The following is a 17,162-nucleotide window of genomic DNA, read 5'->3' as shown; positions in this document are numbered from 1 at the left end:
ATATGAGGCCCGAGGAATCACATGCTAAGGTTGGAATTGCCGTCTGATGAGGTTTTATGTGGAAAATTTTCAGGTGACGTTAGCGTGAGGTCCCTTTCAGGAGTGTTTCCCGCCAATTGACAAGAGAGGCGATGGTCCCCCTAAAAAAATTTCAGATCACCTGAAGATTAGTTCCCCAGTTTCACTTTAAGATTAACCACCTCAATGCTAATCTAACTTAACCTAACCTAGCTTAACCTAACCTAATCTAACCTATTCTAGTGTTACCGAACCTAATCTGAGAACATAAGAACATAAGAATGGAGGAAACTGCAGCGGGCCTATTGACCCATACTGGGCAGTCCCGTTTATACCCAACCCCTATTGCTCATATAAGCATCCAACCTATGTTTGAAGCTATTCAGCTTATTCGAGTTAATGATGATATTTGGTCACTTGTTCCACTCATCCACTACTCTGTTTCCAAACCAGTGTTTACCAATTTCACGCCGAAATCTAATTTGTCTAATTTAAAACCATTGTTACCGGTTCGCTCCTGGTTGGATAGTTTGAGTACCTTTGTAATGTCCCCTTTGCTTAACCCTGACTTCCATTTATACACCTCTATCATGTCGCCCCTCACTCTACGTCTCTCGAGGGAGTGCAAATTAAGATGCTTTAACCTGTCTCTGTATTCAAGGTTCCTAATGCCCGGGATTAGTCTTGTCATTCTCCTCTGGATTCTTTCCAATGATTCTATATCCATTCTGTAATACGGTGACCAGAACTGAACTGCGTAATCCAGGTGAGGTCTCACAAGCACTAGATATAATTTTAAGATGACCTCGCTAGTCTTGTAACTAACACTCCTTTGTATGAACCCAAGTACTTTATTACCCTTGTTACGAGCAAAAACACATTGTTTACTTGGCTTAAGATTCCTACTTATCATTACTCCTAAATCTCTCTCGCAGTTGGATTCCACAATGGCATCGTTGTTCATCTGGTAACTGGTTTCCCTGTTTACATCTCCTATACTGAGTACTATATACTGATGGCTCTCTTAACACTGTCTTTGGGAGGGCTGGAAGTTGTGTCTTTGTGACTCCGCCTAACGGTAATGTAATAGACAAACTGAACTATACGCCATACTCACAGCCCTAAAACTTGAAGACACTGCCTGTTGTAACCGCTAGAGTAAACCTGGGACGATTCTACAGGGGGGCCAGAGGGGGCCATGACCCCCCCAGATTTTGGGCTGGCCCCTGGGTTGGCCCCCCCCACTTTTTATTCTCAAAATTGTAATTCCAAAAACATTCCCAAAACCAGGAAGTGAGTCAAGTGACTCAGGCCCCAAAGTGGCCCCCCCACTTTCCGAAGGCTAGAAACGCCACTGGGTTCCTCTGGCAGTAATGTGAACCAAAACTAAATGTATAACGTGTGGCCAGAGATAACCCACACACACTCCAACACTGCGTCCTAGACTGAAAATATAAGAGCATTTAAGGGGATAGGTCCAAGATACTGTGTGTGTATTGGCAGCGGACTACTAGCACTACCAACCATCACTACTACCATTACCAACCACCACCACCAACCACCACCACCAACCACCACTACCAACCACCACCACTACCAACCACCACCAACCACCACTACCAACCACCACCAACCACCACTACCACCACCACTGCAACCACCACCACCACCAGCCACCACCAACCACCACCTACCACCACCACCACCACTACCAACCACCACCAACCACCACCACCAACCACCACCACCACCACCACCACCACCAACCACCACTACCAACCACCACCAACCACCACTACCAACCACCACCAACCACCACTACCAACCACCACTACCTTCATCAGCACTCGTCTCTCTGCCTCACTACACCCTCCATGAAAACCAGAATGAGTCCCGCTATTGTGTCGTCGAAATTGCTAATAAACACGTTCTTCAGGTGAGACAATACAGCCGGGTGTCTCTTGTCTGTCTCTCTGTCTTCTCTATCTCTCAGTTTCTTTCTTCTGTCTCCTCTCACATCTTACCTCTCGGTCTTTATTTCTCAGTGTGACTTTCTCTCTCACACCCACACACACTTAAATAAAAAGAAAACACCAACCTCTAATTAATCTCATAGGAGTTTGAATAAAAAATCCACCAGTCTAGTACGAGAAGGGAAAATTAGATCTCTGAGTAAGACATCCATCCTCCCTAAGAGCGAACTCCGTGATGTGGGTACGAAAAAAAATAAACACGATCAAACACAGCCGCAGTCTGACAGTTCTTCAAACGTATACCAGATGTTAAAAAAAAAAAACCGCAACAAAAAACCGACTTTAATATCGAAAAACCAAAACCAGTTATTCATTTTCCATCACCATCCCTACTCTCTCTCTCTCTCTCTCTCTCTCTCTCTCTCTCTCTCTCTCTCTCTCTCTCTCTCTCTTCGGACCCGATTGGTGGCAAGAAGGAGGGAAAGGGAAGAGAAGGTAAAGATGAGAGAGAGAGGGAGGGAGGAAGCGGATGGGAGAAGAAGAAGAAGAGAGAGAGAGAGAGAGAGAGGAATAAGCCATCCTGTTATAATGGCTGCATGATGAACGCTCTACCTCTCCCTGCATTTACTCTTATTGTCAATGTCTTATTTTTTTTACACGATATTTTTATTTTTATCTTTCTCTCTGTTTATCTTTCTTTTGTCTGTCGCTATCTCTTATTGTTTCTTTATTCTGAGGTAGGACGATGATATGTGTTAAGGGAATGGTAGTCTCTCTCTCTCTCTCTCTCTCTCTCTCTCTCTCTCTCTCTCTCTCTCTCTCTAAGTACGGATAGTTATTTATTAAGCCTCAAAGATCAACTAGATTTTTTGCTTCGTTCCTACAACTCAATCGAAAGTAAATCGTATTATGATAAAAATTTGGTGTGTCATTTACGACTTCGTTTACTATTATAATTTAGCTAACCTAACCTAACTATAATTTAGCTAACCTAACCTAGCAAACTAACCTAGCCAAACCAAACCGAACCTAACCAAACCGAACCTAACCAGAAACCGGAACCTATACCAAGAGCCGAACCTAACCAAAACCGAACCTAACTGACCGAACCTAACCAAACCGAACCTAACTTAAACCTAACTTCTATTAAAACCTAACCGAACCGAACCTAACCAAACCGAACTGTGGAAAGCCTAACCTAGCCAAACCAAACCTAACCAAACCGAACCTAACCAAACCTAACCTAACCAAACCGATCTAACCAAACAAACCAAACCAAGACCTAACCAAACCTAACCAAACCTAACCAAACCTAACCTAACCAAACCGAACCTAACCTAACCAAACCGAACCAAACCGAACCTAACCAAACCTAACCAAACCTAACCTAACCAAACCTAACCAAACCTAACCTAACTTGCTATGTACATAATTAGGTTGTTTCCATATATGTATTAACTATAACTAAGGACTGCTACAACTCAATTTGTAGTGTCCGTCGGCGTTTCTATTGGAAATATCTGTGTAATGTCTATTGGAATGTCCGTGGAACATTCGTGAGTGACCGTGGGACAATCCGTAGGTGTGTCCATAGAAGTGTCTTTGTGGCCGTCCGTAGTAGTGTTTGTGTGGTCGTCCGTAGTAGTGTTTGTGTGACCGTCCGTAGTAGTGTTTGTGTGACCGCCCGTAGTAGTGTTTGTGTGACCGTCCGTAGTAGTGTTTGTGTGACCGTCCGTAGTAGTGTTTGTGTGACCGTCCGTATTGATGTTTGTGTGGCCTCCATAGTAGTGTTTGTGTGACCGTCCATGTAATGAGTATTTGTATGACCGTCCGTAATGAGTGTTTATGTGACCGTCCGTAATGGTATTTGTGTGACCGTCCGTATTAGTGTTTGTGTGGCCCATCCGTAAGTAGTGTTTGTGTGACCGTCGTAATGGTATTTTGTGTGACCGCCCGTAATAGTGTTTGTGTGACCGCCCGTATTAGTGTTTGCGTGGCCGTCGTAATATTATTTTGTGTGACCATCCGTTACAGAATTCAGTGTAACCGCCGTCCGCGCGAAGCGTCCATGGGAGCGTCCGTAGAGTGGAGTGACCTTAAGCAGTTGTTGGCAGAACTACTGTCACCAACAGACTTATGTTTTCGTGGGTCCTCAGATACGAGCAAGTTGCTGGTCTAGAAGTTACAGGGAATCAGCTGGGAGAGAGACCAGAGTGAATCAGTAACCCCCTTTAACAGTGGCTCCTGCCCCCCCCTCACCACCCACTCTCTCTCCCCTACTCTCGCTCTCAAATCATTGTATTTATTCATGTATATCTGGTCCAATGAAAAGTCACTCTCTCTCTCTCTCTCTCTCTCTCTCTCTCTCTTTCTCTTTCTCACAAGTGTTGTTGTCATTTCCTAATTCCATTGATTAACATACAACTTAATAAACAAACAAACACACACACATGTAATGACTTCTTTTGGGACCATTGCAATGGGTCTACACCAATGTAATGAATACCATTGCCACCATTACGAAGATCTAGAGAGTTATACTGTAGTAAGACGGACTGCAAAGTATGGAATGTTGGTAGCGTGACCCAATAGTTATCCATTATAAACATGATCTTAGAGGGAATCTTCTAAACACTAATGCAAGTTACAAGTTATTTATTAGTTAACTGAATGAACCTTTGACACCGAGGTATAAACAAGACATGGATACACTTCCTACCACAGTAATTCCATTCGCCCTGTGGGTCACCCATGGCAATGACTCGCGTGTAACCTCTGGGAGGCTCAGCAGCTGGGGACTCTTTGACTGTCGGCCTGGTACGGCTGGGGAGACGGGTCCTCCTCCCGACTCGGGATTCGGGCCTGAGTGCGGTTTCGACTGGTGCTGTACTCTACCTCCTGTTGAAGGCCCCAGAAGCTGGGGGACTCAGCGCTGGAGAGAGAGGTCCTTCCCCCAACGCAGGAATTGGCCTGAGTGCGACTCCGACTGACTGTGAATTCTGTGCGTCTGCCTGAATGAGCTGTAGGTCCCCTTTTTATTGTGGAGTTCAGGGTCACTTCTTGTTACCAGGCCGCTCTTGCTGTGTGCTTGGGATTCACTGGATGTGATGTTCTCGTCGTAACAGGCCTGTCCTGGTGTCTCCTTATCTTTACTCATATGGGTGTGCCTTTGTCCCTTGTTATCATGTACTATGGAGTCGCGCATGTGATGTACTGGTCATGTTGGGTTTAAAGGTAGCGCCTCCCACATACAGAAGTTACTGATATGTACCTGATCTGCATAACTCTGGGCACGCTGACTTGGGCACTGGTGACACATAGGTGGTCTTACAGTCAGATGGGCATCTTTCTTGACTGAGGGAAGCATTGATAATGGAGCAGAGGGGTTTAGCTAGTTCCGGGGAGAACTCCTTGCAGAGTTTCATTGGCAAGTCAATGGGGGGGTGAGAGTGTGTGTGTGTGTGTGTGTGTGTGTGTGTGTGTGTGTGTGTGTGTGTGTGTGTGTGTGTGTGTGTGTGTGTGTGTGTGTGTGTGTGTGTGTGTGTGTGTGTGTGTGTGTGTGTGTGTGTGTGTGTGTGTGTGTGTGTGGGTGTGTGTTTGTGTGTGTGTGTGTGTGTGTGTGTGTGTGTGTGTGTCCTCTTCAAGTCTACATGTTAGTTCCTGGGGAGGCACGTCGTCAGCACAATTGGTACAGGTTGAGGGTAGCCCAAGACCCAACCCTCACTCCAGTTTGGCGGTCTTTGTAGCCACGTTGAGGACAGTGAGGCTGCGGCTGGCCCACACCAGGGTGGACACAGCGAAGTAGGCGACGAGAGCAGCATCAATCTGGGGATAGCCAGTGACGGGTCTGGTACGGGCGTAGGCGACGTAGGCGGCGCAGCGGATGGCTTCCATCAACGGCGCCCACCACCACCCGTCGTATGTTGCTCCAATAATTCCGGTGGTCACCACGATAAAAATGATATAGCCAAGCACCGTCACCCACGAGAACGTCTGTTGAAGTATCAAGGTTCGTTAGAAAGAAAGAGAAAGCAAGGTCTTCAAGCTTTACTTGAGATAAGGTCAGGCCATTTGGATACCATACTATTGTAGAGAGGATCAGAAACCAGGTCACCATTACGGCTCAACTCACCATCAGGTGTATGGTGAGCACCTGCTGCACTATTAATGCCACCGCGAAGTGCACTGCCACGTACACCTGCTCCCACAGGGGCAGGTAGCGGTCGTACTTCGTCCTGGAGGCCTTCACGTCAGGGAAAGTGTCCGGGTCTCCCAGGCGGGGTGTCCCGGGGAACCATCCCGGCCCATAAAAGAGAGCCCTCAGGGTGTCGCCCCACGTGGTCATGCTCTTCGCCTTTCTCAACACAGCCACCATGTAGTAAAACTATAAAAGAGGATCTGTGATGAGACAGATCAAATTTGACCATGTATGGACTTTTTTATCATAACAATATAAACAAAACTATTTATTTAATGACACACACACTGGCAAGATAGAGATTTAAGTACAGGTGCAGGTTATATAGCGCCTTACTGTACAGTACACAACACCTTAGGATCAACGTACACTTTTGCGTCACATTATCTTAAACAAACAGGAAGTCAACACATCAGTATTCTACTTACATCAAACATGACGAGCATTCCACAATTTACTTTCACCGAGACTGCGAACATAACCCGAGGCTATCTTGACCAAGTCGTGTGGGTGGGATCAAGCTGTGTGTGTCTGTTTATCAGTGTATGTCAATAACTCTCCAATTTAAATCTTCGTTTTTTTTTTTTTTTTGCTCGACCTGGACTTACGATCATTGTCAACCTCAACCGACCTCCTGTGATGATTCTTGAAATATCATCTGAGAGGCTCGGTTGTTTCTCGTTCACACGTTGGCTTGTTGCTCGAGAATGAACTGGAGGTCTAAATGAGGGAAGTGCTTTTGTTTCACCCAATCAAAGATAAATTCCCGGGATTCGATAAGTGACAACAAATGCAATAATACCATAAATTCAATCTTTTCTACAAATCCTACTCGCTAGGTAACTCATGAGGGAACACCTGAAGATAGCAGCTCCGCATATATCACCTGATGATTAAACACTCAAACGCTATCTGGGAAGTTAGATTAAGTAAGGTTAGGTTAGGCTACGTTAGGTTAGGTTATTTTAAATTTTTATTACATTAGATTATGTTAGGTTTAGTTAGGGTTAGGGTAGTTAATCTTAAGGTGATATAAGTTGGGGTGGCGAGTCTTCAGGTGATCCCCAGGGATAGCTACACCTGATGTCCTCCTGATGACCTACAGGTACTTCTCACATTCTGGTGTTGTCATAGCTTACTGCCATGTAATGTAATGTAATGTATGTATGTATGTATGTATGTATGTATGTATGTATGTATGTACGGCCACCTGTGTTGTAATGGTCAGCATCCTCGCCTCGCAAGCGAGCGGACCCCGAGTCCGATCCTCGGGCAGGATGAAACTATGGGCAAGTTTCTTTACGCCATTTGCCTCTGTCTACCGAACAGTAATTGGGAACCTGGATGTCAATCGATTTGCGGATCGTATTACGGGGTAATGGTTAGCCTGTGCAGTTGACGAGTTGTCCAGTCTTCTTGGACTATTCATCGACAATGGGTCATGCAGCTCATTAACTTAGGGTGTGGTTGTTGTGTTGGCGACAGCTTCTACACCTCAAAAACAAATTCACGCCTTTGAGGCCCTTGGGCCGGTCATCCTCAATTTCGAGGGGCTTCCATTATGTATGTACGTATACTACTACTTTGCTGTCACTCGAAATCGAGTATGACGATTATCCAACTATGATACAATGATACGAGTTATTAAGGATGTCACCTAGGTTGGTGAGTTCTGAGGTGACTAAAGAGGCTGATACGGGACCGGCAGGGTGTTCACAGTTGATGCACATGTGGAGGGCTACATCTAGTGCGGGAGGGGCAGTGGGAGAGTCTTTCCGGCGTTGGCATTTGTCTGCCTCGTTATGCAGTCGGGCTAACTCGAAAGTATTGATACCTTCTTGTGTGGTGACCTTCCAAGAGTTACGGTGTGGAGTAATCGTCTCCCAGGTGAGGGGGTCGATTTGGCACTTTTCAGGTTTGTCTTAAGACTATCCTTATACCTTTTCAGTTGCCCGCCACCGTTACGTTCACTATTCGTTAGGTGACTGTAAAGTAGCTGCTTTGGCAATCTACTGTCGTCCATGCGGGTAATATGACCAGTTCAACGTAGTTGTTCATGGAAGGTAGACTTCGTTAGTAAAGTTTTCAAGTGCCTTGAGGTGTTTCCTGTATGTGACCCATGTCTCGCGGCCATATAGTAGGGTGGGGAGGACCACTGCTCGATATACGTGTAACTTTGCAGATAATTTCGGCTCCTTACAGCTGAAGACACGGTTTCGGAGTCTGCCCAAGGTTTGAGATGCACATCTGTTCCGATGCTGAATCTCTTCATCGTTGTCTGCAGTGGTGGACAGGTGGGAGCCGAGATACCGAAAGTGGGTAACATAGAGAGGGTACTGCCATTAAGCTGGATAGATGGTGGAGGTTTGGCTGATCCATGGGCAGACTGAAAGAGAATCTGAGTCTTAAGTACATTTACCTCAAAGCAGTAGTGTGCATACTCATCTGAGTAGGTGTTCAGGATCTCTTGTAGGTCGTGTTCAGTGTGTGTGACAAGGGTGAGGACATCTGCATACTGAAGTTCAGTAATGGAAGCTGCCGACACCTTTGTTCCTGCCTGGAGTCGTCTTATCTTGAAAGATTCTTCATCCGGTACTCGATGTCCACCCCGCTGTCTAAATTGGCACTAGCACGAGTAAGGAAGGCAGCCAAGAAAATGGAAAAGAGAGTTGGTGCCAGTACACACCTTTGTTTTGCCCCCATTTGGATGGGGAAGAATTCTGACTGGGTGCCGTTGTGCAGGACACTGCCGTTCATATCATCGTGGAGTTGCCTCACAATGAGGATGAATTTTGGTGGGCAGCCAAAACGGCTAAGGGTCCACCAGAGGGATTACACTTCCTTAGTCCATTTCTCCCTATGGTTCCCTGCCAAATTTCAGCATCTCTGCCAACTCTGACACTGAAATCACCGAATAGCACATCCTTGATATCATCCTCTGCAGCCAGTGTTGGGGCGTATGCACTGATGAGAAAGGCATGACGTTGGTGATTCAGTGGGACTCGGAATGTCTTGAGGCGCTCGTTGATCCGAATAGGTATTTCAGTTAGCCTGTATTGGATGCGTTGGCAGATGGCAAAGCGAACTCCATAAATGGGGTTTCTCTCTGCAGCAGGCTTACCCTTCCAGAAGGTGTAGCCAGACCCCTGTTCTGTGAGTTGACCCTCGTCTGGTAGCCGGGACTCACTAATGGCTGCTGTGTCTATGTCAAACCTTACCAGCTCTTTTGCCACAAGGGCTGTTCTTCTTTCAGGACGCTCATTTGTGCCAGTATCCAGAAGGGTCCTGACATTCCATGCAGCGACCATACTGTAAGGTGTTGTATAGTTTGTTTTTGTTTGGATCTATGATTTTGATTGTGTTTTCGACCGTATAAGGATGACCTTACTGGTTGCGGTTGCCCAGTCAGGTTGTTTTTTTAGGCAGGCTATGTTTAGGGGTATGAGCAGTCCTGAGGGACACCGCAGTACAGTACTTAACGGGGCGGTGTGGCGGTAAAATTAACTAATTCCAATATTATAAATTAATTTTACTGGAATTAGTTAATTTTACCGCCACACCACCCCGTTAAGTACCGTACTGGGGTGTCCCTCAGGACTCATTTAGTTTAAAACTCGGGTTGAAACACGACGACCTTCTTCAAGGGAAGATGTTGTTTAATAATGTAGGCGTTAGACTCGTGAATCGAAAGCATTTATGGATAGAAAAATGCATCAGTGTCTACTGCTTCGGGTTCAAGAATCTGAATCTCGGGGTTCATGGAACAGCAGGAGAGGCAACAAGACATTTGTAGGTGACTGGACACTTTATATATATATTAGTTGGCGGAGGAATTGTTATTGTCGGAGGGATTTTGATAATTTTCTTTTAAGAAAACGGCAAATCTTACAGTACAGTACATGTCGTTAAAAATTTTTCAATCGAATCCTTTACGAATTTTGGGAATTGTGACTGTCCGACCAGTTCATGTCAGGGACTGTTGTTAGTCGACCAGTGTGGGGGTTTACCTGCAGCCAGATGACGTTAAAGGACTGTGGCTGTTCGACCAATCCATACACTATTTTCTCATCCTTTTTCTCCTGTTGGAAGGTACCAAACATACGGTCCCAGACAATGAAGACGCCTGCATAGTTCTTGTCCAAACACCACTTGTTGGTTCCTGAGGGGTCCAAGTTACCAATGTTATACAAGGCGTGGTCTAAATAAAGGATCCAGGGTACAGTCTCAACCAAAAGTTCGTTAACTCTCCCAGCCAGCGATTGCTGCACTGCCTGCTTCAGGTGTTTGAAACTGTCTCAGTACCAACCAGAACATGAAACCGATACAAATGAATCAAAAGGTTGGAAGTAACAGACTCAAGTTCATACTTCTGAAGCAGGCGGTGTAGCAATAGCTGGCTGGGAGAGTTAACCAACTTTTGAGTGAGACTGTACCAATATATTAAAGCTATTGTTAAAAGTACCCGAGATAACATTGTTGCTACAGTTTAATGGATTTAAGCTATAAATGTCACTCACTGCAGTATGAACGATCCAAGGTACCAATTTTAGGAAACATACTTAGATATAGCATTAGTTAGTTTGTACTTGAAAAAAACCTTCCTTATGCAGGACGATTAGTTTGTCAGGTCAGAAATAACTGCTTCCAGGTTGACTAACGGACCGTAAAATAATGGTAATCTTTTACTATGACTTCTATTGTAAGCTTAACACAATTGTAAATTATTTAACCCTTTGAAACGATGCCAATCCTCTATGAGTTATTTCTTAGATCTCAACCCTACGAGTCATCATACTCAAGACGGCTAAAAACTGGAAGAATAAAGTTTGAATTTTAAGAGCGAAGCCATCTGGAACTCGGATAAAGATGATCTACTAAGTGTTAGAAACTGGCAACCACTGACCATGATGAACCCGGTGGTGAGAGGGGGTGTTGATGATCCACTCAAGAGGTCCACAATTCTCTACCAGCTCCGTGTGGATCCAGAACTGGAAGAGGAGGTTGAACTGTATGTGGACAAGAATGGCTGGCAGAGGGACACCCAGGAGAGCCAGAGGATGGTAGAAGCCGATAGCAAAGAACCGCTGGAAAATGGACTGACGGAAGGCTGTGGTAATGTTATAGTCCTCTGAAGAGTGGTGTACCTGATGGGCCGCCCAGATAAAGTTCACCTCTGTAGGATAGGACAGGACAGGTGATGGTATAGCCACATACCTGACCTAAGATAATAGTGTAATAATTCCCTGATGAATGACTCCTATTGTCCGTATATTTTGAAAAGATGCAAAACTAAATTATATTTTAGGTTAGGTCACGTTGGGTTAGGTTAGGCTATGGTAGTGTTAGGTTAGGTGAGGTTAAACTAAGTTAGGTGAGGTTTGGTTAGGTTGAAAGAAAAAGGTGAAAGTGGGTCCCATAGGCATGACTGCCCCTTAGGAAAGCTGTGGATATAACACACTGTATACTAAGCCTTCGGTACACAAGGAGGCAGCGTGGCCAGTACTGCGCTCGACCGCCTTCAGTTCCCAAAGTTTCAATCTCGGGTATCCATTTACAACTGCGTGAACTGGGAACACCGGGGAATCGAACCACTGACACCTGGAACAGGAAGTTAATCTAAAGGTGAAATAATCTGGGGGGAATCTGAGCTATGTTAAGTGAGACTGGGTTTACAATAGGTTAGGTTAGGTTATGTAAGAGATGTTAATCTTAAGATGAAATAATCTGGAAGGCTGAGGTTAGCAGTTCCAAAGATGGCGTGTGAGTGTGTGTATACCATGGGTGGCTCGATGAATCCAGTAGTAGGCGAAGTCGACTCCGATGGCCGCTACCCACCAAGTAATGGGAGACGACCAGTCCAAGTCCACTACCCGCCTCTCATACAGCCATTTGTAGCCGTAGAGTTCTAAACCTCGCATCACTAGTCTGTGGGGGGGGGGACAAAGACAGGCTGTAGTAGAGAAGCTAATGTAGAGAGTATAAAGGTGTGTGGATCGGAGAGAGTGGAGGGAAGAGTGCAAGCGTGAGTGTGGATAAGAGTGTAATTGTGAATGAGAGAGTAGAAGTAAGTGTGGATGAGAGTTCAGAAGTGTGGATGAGAGAGTGCAGGAGAGAGGGTGGATAAGAGTGCAGGAGTAATTGTGTGGATGAGAATGAAGGAGAGTGCAGGCGTAAGTGTGGATGAGAGTATAGGAGAGAGTGGAGGCGTGAGTGTGAAGAAAATGCAGGGGTGAATGTGGATGAGGGAGTGCAGGGGTGAATGTGGATGAGAGAGTGCAGGAGTATGTTTAGATGAGAGTGAAGGGGTTAGAGAATGATAGGTCAAACGTAAACAGGCCTCTTAGATAAATCGTAAAGATGAAGCCTTTATAGTGAAGCTTTTGTTTCTTGTCACAGAAGCTCCATGATCACACGCAGTTATAGAAAGATAATAAGTGAACCGAGGCAGCTCACTTGGATATCTCGTAGATGAGGCCGTGACCCATGGAGGTGAGGCTGTCGTTGAGGCGACCTACAGGCTTCCCCTTCAGCATCCCAACCAGCACCTCCAGTATGAGGAACGTGCAGAACAGTGGCACCGCCTGAAAGGGTCGACAGTGTATAGTGGGTGTATATAGTACACGTGGCTCTTTTCACTCTACAAAATGAACCAGAAGAGTAAAACAGGGATATGAATGGAAATTTCTAGCCCAGCCTATCTAAAGCGTTACCCTTACCTCACTTCATTTAAAGTCTAACGCTATAGTACAGTTAACTTTACTGAAACACTTTTCTGCACCAAACTATGAACTAGAAGCAACTTCAGTTCTCTAGTGTGTGCGAGCTGCATCTTAATCCTTTAAATGACGAATAGCTGAGCCTTTATTTATTTTACCCTCTTCGCCACTGGTCGGCTGTCTAACCGGTCGAGCGAATGATCATTTGTCTGTTATGCATTGCTTGCAAGTGTCAGGCAAACACTGGCTTTAGAATATACCAGAACCTGTGCCAGCATTCGTCAAGTCCGGTCTTAAATGAGCTCACACTCGGTACCGTCACAACAATCTCTGACAATTTTCTGTCCTTGTTGCTTCTTTAACTTGAGGCTGTGACCTCTGGTGGGATTTATATACGAATTTTAACCCAAACTGCTCACTTTGATATTACACCACACTACACAGTCTAGCCCTCTTGTATGTATTGTATATGTTGGCAATAGCATAAAGGTACTGAAGCTCTCAAATAAACACTTTTTTTATTTTCTATTTATCATTTCACCACCGTTCGGGAAGTTGGTCCGTTCTTTTGTTGCTTTAGTAGAGAAGGAAACTGTAATACCCGGAGGAAACCTGTGAAGTTTGGTAGTGTCACACTGGATAACACCCTTCTCACATCTGATATAGGGCAGTGTCCCTAATAGCATATAATTACATTTTCCTTAGTCTGAGAGGTCCAAAATCAGTTACAGTACTGTAAATAAGTTTTAGTGCAAAGTGGACATAACCATAACATCAGTTTCATATCGTTAACCGAGTAACCACTGAGGGAATTTACCTCAATCCTTATGACAATTTCGCTGTTAGTAGTACAACTTTTCTGTCAATCAGAATCGAGAATGATAATCATCCAGTTATAATACGAAGATATGAGTTATTAAAGATGTCACCTTCGTTGGAGAGCTTATGACTCGAGAGGCCAATACGGGACCAGCAGGGCCGTCTACAAACGTTGCACGTGTGAAGAGCTACATCTAGTGCAGGAGGAGCGGCGGCAACGTCTTTCCAGCACTGGCACTTGTCTGCCTCGGTATGTAGTCAGGCTAACTCTATAGTATTGACATCTTCTGGTGTGGTGTTCCCCAAGCATTATGATGTGGAGTAATTGTCTCCCAGATCAGGGGGTCGATTTGGTATTTTTTCAGGTTTGTCTTAAAACTATCCTTATACTTTTTCCATTGCCCGCCAGCGTTATGTTTACCATTCGTTAGATGACTGTAAGATAGCTGTTTTAGCAGTCTACTGTCGTCTATGCGGGTAACATGGTCAGTCCATCGTAGTTGTTCATGGATAATGATAGCCTCGATGCTCCTGTAGTTGGTCAGCGAGAATACTGGCATTTGTTATCTAATCTTCCCAGCGAATTCGGAAGATGGAACGTAGACTACGTTGGTGAAAGTTTTCAAGTGTCTTGAGGTGCTTCCTTTATTAAACCCATGTCTCGCTGTCATATAGCATGGTGGGGAGGACCACTGCTCGATATATGTGCAACTTTGTAGATAATTTCAGCTCCCTACACCTGAAGACATGGGTACAGAGTCTGCCAAAGGCTTGAGGTTCACATCTGATCCATCCGATGTTGAATCTCTTCAACGATGTCCTTGGGGGTGGGCAGGTGGTTAACATTACAGAGGATAGTACCGTTAACTTGGATGGATGGTAGAGGTGTTGCTGAACCAGGGGCAAGCTTAAAGAGAACCTGAGTCTTATGTACATTCACCTCAAGGCCGAAGTGTGCATACGCATCTACATAGACGTTCAGGATTTCCTGTAGGTCATGTTCAGTGTGAGCAACGAGGGTGAGGTCGTCTGCATACTGAAGTTCAGTGATGGAAGCGGCCATCACCTTTGTTCCTGCCTGGAGCCATCTTATGTTGATAAATTCCTTCATCTGATACTGGATGTCCATCCTGCCCGTTAAATTGGCACTGGCATGAGTAAGGAAGGCAATCAAGAAAAAAAAAAGTTGGTACCAAAACACATCCTTGTTTTACCCCCGTTTGGGACAGGAAGAACTCATACTGGGTGCCACTGTGCAGGACACTGCTGTTCAAGCCATTGTGGAGTTGCCTCACAATGGCGATGAATTTTGGTGGGTAACCAAAACAACTTCCCTGTTGACTGAGTTGAAGGCCTGGGTAAGGTCGAAGAAAGTCTTGTACAAGTCACGACGCTATTCTCTGCACTTTTCCTGCATCTGGCAGGCAGCAAAGATCATGTCAATGCTGCCACGTGATGGTCTAAACTCTAAAGCCACACTGAGATTCTGGGGTTGATATTTTCTGCCTCAGGACTCATGTGATAATCTTGCCAGCTATGAACAGCAGCAAGATCCCGTGGTAGTTGCCACAGTCTGACTGGTCTCCCTTGTTCTTATAAATATTGATGCATCTTTAAAATCTTGAAGGATTTCCTCCTTCTCCCATATATTCTCCAGGAGAGAGTGAAGACGGCTGGTAAGCAGAAGTCCTCCTGCTTTATACACCTCGGCTTGGATTCCCTCAGGCCCGGAGGCTTTGTTTTTTCATCTGCTTGATGGCAGTAGCTACCTCATCACGGGATGGAGGATAGCTGAGGTGGGTCAGCTCTGGGTGCTGAAGGATCTGCTGGGTAGTCAGGACATCCACATCGGTGTTTCAGTAGAGCAGTGAATGGTGATGGTCTTTCCAGCATTGCCGGATACCTCCTTCGTCTTTAATTAGTGGAGTTATCATCGGGTAAGTGGAGTGGGGCTGCGCCATGAGGAGTTGGGCCATACATTTTCTAGTGGAATTGAAAAATTCATTCCTCTTGTGTTGATCAGCAAATTTTTGCATTTTACACTTTATTTTTCCCCATTCATTCATTAGATAGTAAAGTTTGAGCTGGGACATACTTTCTTCTGGCAGAAGGTATCAGCTTTGGTCCAAGACTAAAGGTTATTCTGCCAGTCAGTTAAAACAGCACATTTACCATTGACGAGTATGTCAATTTCCAAGATATTGTCATCAAACCAATCCTGGTGTTTTCTTTTAATCTGGCCGAGAGTCTCGCTGTAGGTTTTTGTGATGACCACGTCGAGGATACCCGATTCGGCACTCAGATTTAGGTTGTTTTTTGTTGAGTTGCTTGTCAGCCCATCTTCGTGCTGCTCTCAGAAAGCATGTTCTACCACATTATCCTCTAGTCGCTCGGTGTTAAAGCCTTGACCGGAGGCTTGTCGCCTTCGCTGTTTTGGAGTGACATCCAAGGAAAGTTTAGCCCTGATGACCTGTGTCTCAGTGGTCTGACCCAAGCTTTGCTCGGGTGATGAGAACATCTCGGCGATCTCTTTCCCCAACAATGATGTAGTCCATGATATCTTAATGTTTGGATAGTGGGTGTTGCCAAGAACCCTTTATCTTGTCAGCCTGCGTAAATAAGGTGTTGGTAATAGTGAGGCTATTTTCATCACACTTGCCGGGGAGTAGGCTGTTAGGATTACACTTGCCCACTCTGTTTCTCCCTATGGTTTCCTGCCATATGTTAACATCTCTGCCAACTCTTGGTATTAAAGTCACCTAGAAGCACAACCTTGCCTTTTCTGGGGATAGAGGTTTGCACTGTCATGGTTGGCATAAGAAACCTCCTTGATGTCATCCTCTGCATTCAGTGTTGGGGCGTATGCACTGATGAAGAAGGCATGAAGTGAGTAATTAAGTGAGACTCAGATCATCATGAGGTGCTCGTGTAACCTAATAGGTATTTCAGTTAGCCGATGTAGGATGGATTGGCGAATGGCAAAGCCAGAGTTTGGGTGTGTACAATAGACAGTGCAAGTATGTAAACAATGGACAAAGGGCAGGTATACCATGGTAAACAGTAATTAAATTCTACCGAAGATAACTCCATCAATGCCAGCTTATGCTTATTTGCGATAATCAAGGCGTTAGAGCCACCCATCTCCTCACTTACTTATTTACTAAATGTGATCTTCACCGCTATCCTTGAGTCGTGTATCTTATCCCCACTCATCAGGGGAATAAATATATGATAGCTTTGTTGGGCTCGCCATTAGTATTGTGTCCTGGAGTGTCACTAGAAAAAAAATCTCCGAAATATTTACAATACTGGCTCTGAAAAGGCCACAGAAACAATATATATACTGTATATGTATATATATATATATATATATATATATATATATATATATATATATATATATATATATATATATATATATATATATATATATATATA

At 44.8% G+C, this 17,162-nt stretch overlaps 1 protein-coding gene across 1 annotated transcript; it reads right to left on the bottom strand.

The window, feature by feature from the left end:
- Positions 1–5,557: 5,557 nt before the first annotated feature.
- Positions 5,558–16,242, bottom strand: LOC121872475 (alkylglycerol monooxygenase-like). Its single transcript, XM_042375264.1, has 7 exons — positions 16,096–16,242; positions 12,643–12,821; positions 11,966–12,114; positions 11,093–11,362; positions 10,197–10,348; positions 6,124–6,375; positions 5,558–5,984 (listed from the first exon to the last, which is right to left on the bottom strand). Exons 1-7 carry the CDS (start codon positions 16,240–16,242, stop codon positions 5,712–5,714), a joined length of 1,422 nt encoding a protein of 473 aa, XP_042231198.1. The 3' UTR covers positions 5,558–5,711.
- Positions 16,243–17,162: the final 920 nt, after the last annotated feature.

This window comes from Homarus americanus, unplaced genomic scaffold (genome assembly GCF_018991925.1).
Source record: "Homarus americanus isolate GMGI-L3 unplaced genomic scaffold, GMGI_Hamer_2.0 scaffold11302, whole genome shotgun sequence".
NCBI classification, from domain to species: Eukaryota; Metazoa; Arthropoda; class Malacostraca; order Decapoda; family Nephropidae; genus Homarus; species Homarus americanus.
The sequence above is the reverse complement of the archived record's forward strand: the minus strand, read 5'-3'. Positions and strand labels throughout refer to the sequence as shown.

Bases quoted from the DNA above. Each gene is read 5' to 3' on its own strand.
- LOC121872475 (XM_042375264.1), bottom strand. From the start codon at position 16,242: ATGTTCTCATCACCCGAGCAAAGCTTGGGTCAGACCACTGAGACACAG. The intron at 10,349-11,092 runs GTCAGTGGTTGC...TGGACCCCTCAG, and splicing joins TCACCACCGGGTTCATCATG to GAACCAACAAGTGGTGTTTG. The intron at 6,376-10,196 runs GTAAACCCCCAC...CCTCTTTTATAG, and splicing joins TTAACGTCATCTGGCTGCAG to TTTTACTACATGGTGGCTGT.